The 6,843-nt window shown below is 36.1% G+C and overlaps 1 protein-coding gene across 12 annotated transcripts in view; it reads left to right on the top strand.

The window, feature by feature from the left end:
* LOC106871743 (brefeldin A-inhibited guanine nucleotide-exchange protein 1) overlaps positions 1-6,843 on the top strand; it is a 171,554-nt gene that overhangs the window by 89,214 nt on the left and 75,497 nt on the right. For 11 of the 12 annotated variants that reach the window (XM_052970066.1, XM_052970065.1, XM_052970068.1 and 8 more), the window contains 2 exons: positions 1,737-1,826; positions 4,579-4,686. In XM_052970066.1, coding sequence (XP_052826026.1) covers positions 1,737-1,826; positions 4,579-4,686 — 198 coding nt within the window. The remainder of the gene's footprint in view (positions 1-1,736; positions 1,827-4,578; positions 4,687-6,843) is intronic. The other variant, XM_052970073.1, reaches the window with a different exon arrangement.

The following is a 6,843-nucleotide window of genomic DNA, read 5'->3' on the forward strand; positions in this document are numbered from 1 at the left end:
CTCTCTCTCTCTCTTTCTCTCTCTCTCTCTTTCTCTCTCTCTCTCTTTCTCTCTCTCTCTCTTTCTCTCTCTCTCTCCCACACACACAACCATTTTCATATTCAGAGGCTATTTGCACAATCCTGGGATTCATGCATGAATGTGTGTATTCATCTCCCCTTATCTTGACATCATGCACAAACTGTATACGAATGTCACCATATAAGTGTTGTTCACTTGCAATCTTCCATGAAAACATGTCTGACTATTTTGTTGTACCTGTTCAAAGGACAAGCAGAAATATTACCTTGTTTAAAAATTATAACTAGGTGGTGCTTGGCCATAGAAAATCTGCCTCAAAATTCACCTCTAACCCATAGAAGCATGGACTATAGCATGAATTTAGATGAGGAGGATGATGATATATCATGCACATTCACACACATACACATTCTTCTCTCTGCTCTCCTACTTTAACATTCTTCCCTGTAGTCCCACCTATACCTCATAGGGGCACCATCATGACATCTGGCATGTATTGGACATTTTAAACCTGCAGGGGACCATCCTTTTCTAGGTTACTGCTCCGCAGCCTTTTTTTCATTTGCGGTACACTTATATTCTTTTCAAAATTTCGCAGCACACCTGAACTAAAAACAATAACTAAAAGTATAGGGGAAAAAATTATATTCAGGTTACATTGTGGCATACCAGTTGCAGAGCTCTGCTTTAGGTTTGAACATACTCAGTTTCTTTCAAGAAGCATGTGTGTGTGTGAGAGAGAGAGAGGAGAAGAAGAGAAAGAATTGATCCCTAGTATTTGATTGGTACATTATTATTTGATCTGGAAAGGAAGAAAAACAAAGACCGCTGCAGTATTTAATCTCAGGGTGTAGAGAGCTAAAACAAATACCACAAAGCATGGTATCTGGCCCTTATGATTCTGCCAATTGACCTCTTATATATGTATAAATACACACACACCCTCCCATATATAGTAGATGTGGTCATAGCAAGAGAAGGTAATAGATTTGTCACCTATCACCTACACTTGCTGTGACCATCACTGTCATTGCCTATGTCACCCTTCTCATTTCTATTCCAACATCTCTGTCTCTGCTGTCCTACTTTTGCTGCTTTTTCCCTCCCACTCTGGCTTTCTGTTGTTCAAACTCCTCCTGAGCATAAGTACATGTTTTAGGCTACTGTCTACTTACAGTATATAAACACCCCATCCACCTGTGGTTGTGCCATGATTGAAAGCTCCTCTCTACATATTCTCTAGAGGAATCGGTGAGTGAGCAGAGGTGGAGTTGAGATGATCCTTAGTCCAATCTTGTCAAGGACTTTATGACATCCCTAATGCTGATGCCATGAAAAATACACCCAGTCCTTTTTCTAAAATGAATTGCAAACAAGTGAAGAAAGCATAGTGTTGTGAGATCCCTTTTGTCCTGTTTTGTCAAGTATTTACAAACCTCTTTAGTTCAGTGCCATAAGAAAATGTATTTGGTACACTCTTTAGATGGGTTGATGATAAGATGGACATTTGGCCAAAGAAACCATACTGAACATTGTTTGAGTCTTGCCAGGGAACCTGTTTCTCATTTCTGATTTAAACTGGTGCTTATAATGTATAATTTCTTCATTGTGCAACCTATACTCATCTACTACTAATAAATATATCTGTGTGCACATGTGAAAATGGCCTTGTATTCTAATTTGCTGATTGTTGGTGTTTACTTTCTATTTTTAAGATGAGACAGAAAAGAGTGAGAAAATAGAAGAAAATGGTAAGGTAATAGCTGAAGCTATACTGAATGACATTCTGGATAAAGTTACAGGAGGTAAGCTTGTTTCTAATCCTTCTTTCATTACCAGTTTCCCAACTTCTCATTTATTTATTTCTCTATCCTTGAGATCATGTTACCTAGCACTTAGCTCAACCAAGAATGTTTATCTCTCTATAATACAATATCAACTCATCACAGTCTTTCCATGGTGCAATGACAGCTTCTCACCCAAAGCGTTCCTATTCTAATTAAAATCTCAGCCAAAACCCTGTTGTTACCTGAATACTAATAGAAACAAATTTCAATCGCAGTTTTATGTTTGCATTAAGTTGTATTCCAAACACCAGTTTAATCATTATCATCATCATCATCTTCATTTAATGTCCATTGTCCATGTTGGCATGGGTTGGATGGTTTGATCAGGGCTGGCATGCTGGAAGGCTGTGCCAGACTCCAGTCTGATTTGGCATGGTTTTCTATGGCTAGAGGCCCTTCCTAATGTCAACCAACCCGAGAGTGTAATGGGTGCTTTTACATGCCACTGGCACAGATGCCATTTGCATGACACTGGTATCTGCCACGACTGCGATTTTGCTCAGCTTGACGGGTCTTCTCAAGCACGACATAATGCCAAAGATCTTGGTCATTGCCTCTGTGAGGTCTAACACTCAAAAGGAACTTGGCCACTTTGCTTCCATGAGGCCCACTCCTCAAAAGGAACTCAACCACCTCGCTTCCGTGAGACCTGCTCAAAAGGAACTCAGCCACCTATTCTTCATGAGGCCCAACACTCAAATGGACCTCAGCCACATCTCACCAAGTTTCTGTTATTTTTAGACACCAATTAAAGTTGGCAGTCTTTGATGAGATAGTCATGAAGAGTTCAGTTGAATCCATTTTTCTGCTTTAGTATAAAAGCTCAGTTTAATAAATGTTACATTAAAATCTTCAATAAGCTTCCTATAGTTTTAAAAAGGAGAGCCCATAAAAGTCATCAGTGAGTTTTTCTATATACTTGATTAACCTGCTTGATGTTGCTGTTAAGATCTTATGTAGGTAACCAACTTTGAAATAGAGAATCACGAGTCATTTAATATTTTATTTTTGTATTTTTCCTTGAAATTTTCTTCCCTGCTCAGATAAGTGTGTTGATATATTATTTGGGTTATCTGTTTTTTTATCTGGCTGGTACCCTTTTTTAGCTGGTATCTACCTAACTGTGAATGAATATCCTTACCTATATGGATATAAAATGTACAACATATCAGTGTGTGTCAGTATTTTGGCTCTTGTTGCAATTTTGGTTTTAAAGAGCAACCTGTCTTAAGAAGTAGTAAGATTTGTGTGAAGTTATATTTGGCTACTATACTTGAGTAGACCAAGAAGTTATATAGAAGATTCCTCATTGAGCCTTTTCGTTTTATTTTATAGAAAGCAAGGAAATTTAGATGAAGTAACTTTATGAAGGTCCACTTGCTGCTTCATGTGGTTCCTACTTAAAATGAAAGTAACTTCTGTATGCTATCTCAGTCTTTTCAACACACTTTCACAAATTTCAGGGAGTGGGGATTTTGGAGAAATTGAGCTAATAAATAGAAACTCTCTTCATGTGTATCTCAGATATTTCTGTTGGCAATAAAGGTTTCTCTGTTTTTCTACATACAAGTTTAAATGTAAAATGTGTGATGCTACATGGTAACTGACTAGGCTCAGGTACTGAATGCCAAGTCGGAAGAGAGAGTGAGCATAATCTGTTGGATGTGTCATATTAATTTACATAGAAGGTGAACTGTGAGCAAAGGGAATAGCAGCTAGGTACTAAAGATATCAGCCAGTATGTGCAGAAGAGACAGTTACACTGTTATAAGGATGAGTATTAGATAAAATATGTGGCATATGCTGATGGCAGAAGGTACATGCTGCAGAAAAAGATCAAGGAAGATATAAAGAGTGGGGAGGAAAGCATCAGGATGCTGAGTTTTGCAGCTCAGCTGAGAAAGTATACTGATAAGTGATAATATTCTCGATAGCAGATCTGACCAACAGGTTTTTTTTTCCCCAGTGTTAGAATATGAAGACAGTTTAACATCTCCCACTTGCAATGTCTCAATCCACTGCACCCAAAATGTAGTTTTAAAATGGTTTTTAGTGTTTGTGTCATTATCATCATTGTTTCTGTGTTTGCTTTTCTTTGTTGACATGAATTGGATGGGGCTTTTATTTTATGGCTGAATTCCCTTCCTGGCACCTTTAATGTGTCTTACTAAGTATTGACATTCACCACTAACATAAACACCAGTTTATTTCATCAAAACAAAACTTTTCATTTTTTTTCTCTTTTCTTTTAAACTTTTTTCTTTTGCTTTGTTATTTTTACTCTCCATTTCTTATGTTTATTTTGTAAATTTTTCATTTTACTCTTTGCCTCTATCACCTAATGTCTTTCTGTTCTTTTCACTCTGTGCTTATCCCTCTGTCTCTCACTTTGTTTCTGTCTCTCTCCATCCTTATATATCTATTTATAACTTTCTATGTTTATCCTTACCTTTGTTTACATGTCTCTCTTTGCTTCTATGAATTTGTATTTGCTACCGTTTTGTCTTTGTCTATTAATCCTTAATTTCTCTTTCTGCCTATCCATCTTTGCTACTTTGTTTGTCTATTCTTGCCTCTCTCTCTCTTCTCTTTATTATTAAGCATGGTAAGATAAATTGTCCTCCTATATATATATATGTATATGTATTTATTCATTTCTGTGTTCATATATTTTTTTTCCACTCCAATCCAATTTTTTTTTTGCTGATAGAGCAGGACAAGAGGCCAAGTGAGACAGGTGTTGAGGTGGTATCCCCTAGCGTTCCAGCTACCGAACAAAGGAAGACCTCTCTCACTACTCTATCCCCCGTACTGGGAGGTGAGGAGATTCATGCTGTGCTCATGTCACCCTTGCACATTCTAGTTATTGTTGGTGTTGTTATTGGTGGTGGTGGTTGTTGTTGTTGTATTTGTGTTTTTGTTATTGGTGGTGATGGCATTGTAATCATTACTGATGCTGCTTTGCTTCAGGGAAATTTTGCTCACTATAGACAGCACTGTTGTTAATGTTAGAAAAACAGTAAAATTCATTGTCTTATTGGTATTGCCTCCTCATAACCACTGGACATTTAGGACTTATTTTACTTTCTTGTTAAAAACAAAAGTTCATTCATTGAAACACTACTCTTTTAATCACTGCTGACTTGTGTTCTCTCTACTTTTTCTACCACTACTACTATGATCCCTGCTCCTTTGAACTTGCCAAGTGTGCACTGACTAAAGCACATATCTCATCACTTCACTTTTTCTTCATTTCCCACCTGTGTCTCACCTCTAGACTCAAACATAATCACACTTTTCACTAATTCTTCTTTTCAGCACTAACTCTTTCAACTAACATGCACATTTTATACTCACACTTGCTCTCTCTCTCTCTCTCTCTATAGATATATATATATAGAGAGAGAGAGTTCTTTTGTTGCATTTTCAGTCATTGGATTTAGGCCATGTTGGGGTACCACTTGTTTTAGAGTATTGTCAGTTATATTAACCCCACCCACCCAATGCTTAGTCTTTTTCCATTCAAAAGATGAAAGACAGAAGTAGACTTGGGTAAGATCTTAACCCAAAATACTAATGGATGTAACCAAATGCTGCTTCTTTGGCCCATCTGCTGTAATATACCCACATGTTATTTTTATTATAATATAAAACAAAGAAGAGTGATAAAAGCCATCACTGAGCTGTAGAAACAGAAAAAAACCCACTTAAATCCATATATCAGCATTAATAAATATTAATTTTAAAAATTCCCTCAATGATGTGAGGGCTTTTTTTTCCTTTTAGGGGACAGTGGTGTTCTGTTTTTTTTAACTATATTCCAATAAGTAGTTTTTTAACCCTTTAGGATTTAGATTACTCTGTCAATTGTGATGCTTATTTATTCACAATGTTTTGAATTTGTCATGCATTATCTCATAGCTTTAAGATTTCTATAATGTAATTGTTTATTTATAGTATGACATTGTAGAGTAAGTGCAAGAGGCTAGATGTGGCCAGTTTGAAAGTAAAACAGATAGAATATTTTGGCTGGATATGGCTGGTTTAATTTCTAAAGGGTTATAATAACTTATATTTGAGTTTACTGTGATGTGTTGGTTGCAGCAGTGATTCAAACTGGATATACATATGGTCACTCATTTTTAATACAAACCAGAATCCAAGGAGAGAACTGAATTAATTCCTGCAAACGCTCATTGTTTAGCACTCCTACTGCACACACAATGAGGTATGCCTCTTTATGGTATTCCTTTTGACAGCTAGATGGACTGGGCCATAGAGGCTAATAGCTCTTCTGGCTTTCAGCATAGTATCATGAAGGTGATGAGGTACAAATCTTTGACCCTCTGCTTGTTGTTCTGACAGCATGTCTACCCAACCAAGTTCAAGATTAGATGTTGAACCACGGTATATTTTAGCTAAATAGTCAATGTTTTTGGACATTGAATTTGGATATACCTACATATTGCATAAAATCAATTCATAAATATCACATGATCATACCATGTGACAATGACAAATGCTTTTTTGTTTTTCATTTTTTCTCTATTTGATCAACTTTATTGTTCAATTAACTGTATCCTCTTTTCCAAAATATATGGCCTTGTGCCTATGTTTCTATCCTTATAAATTTTTAATTTATTAATGTTATTGAATTAATCTGTTCTGATTGTTATTCTTTAAGTATTTTGCATGCTATGCTGGTTTTGCACTAATTTATATGCAGATATTACTCAAATACTAAAAATGAATTCACTGAACATATACAATGGAAAGATAGATTCTCTATTGGCAACCTTACTATAGACTGATGTGGTTGTTGAAGGATTCTAAATGAATGTTAGAGGCAGTTCTACTGGAATGTTAGGGTAGAGTTCTATACAGAATGCTATATGGGTTTTATAGGCATGTTCTAAGCGGTTCTAAATGGTTGTTAGAAGGGGTTATATATATATATATATATATATATATATAT

Source organism: Octopus bimaculoides, chromosome 8 (genome assembly GCF_001194135.2).
Source record: "Octopus bimaculoides isolate UCB-OBI-ISO-001 chromosome 8, ASM119413v2, whole genome shotgun sequence".
Classification (NCBI taxonomy): domain Eukaryota; kingdom Metazoa; phylum Mollusca; class Cephalopoda; order Octopoda; family Octopodidae; genus Octopus; species Octopus bimaculoides.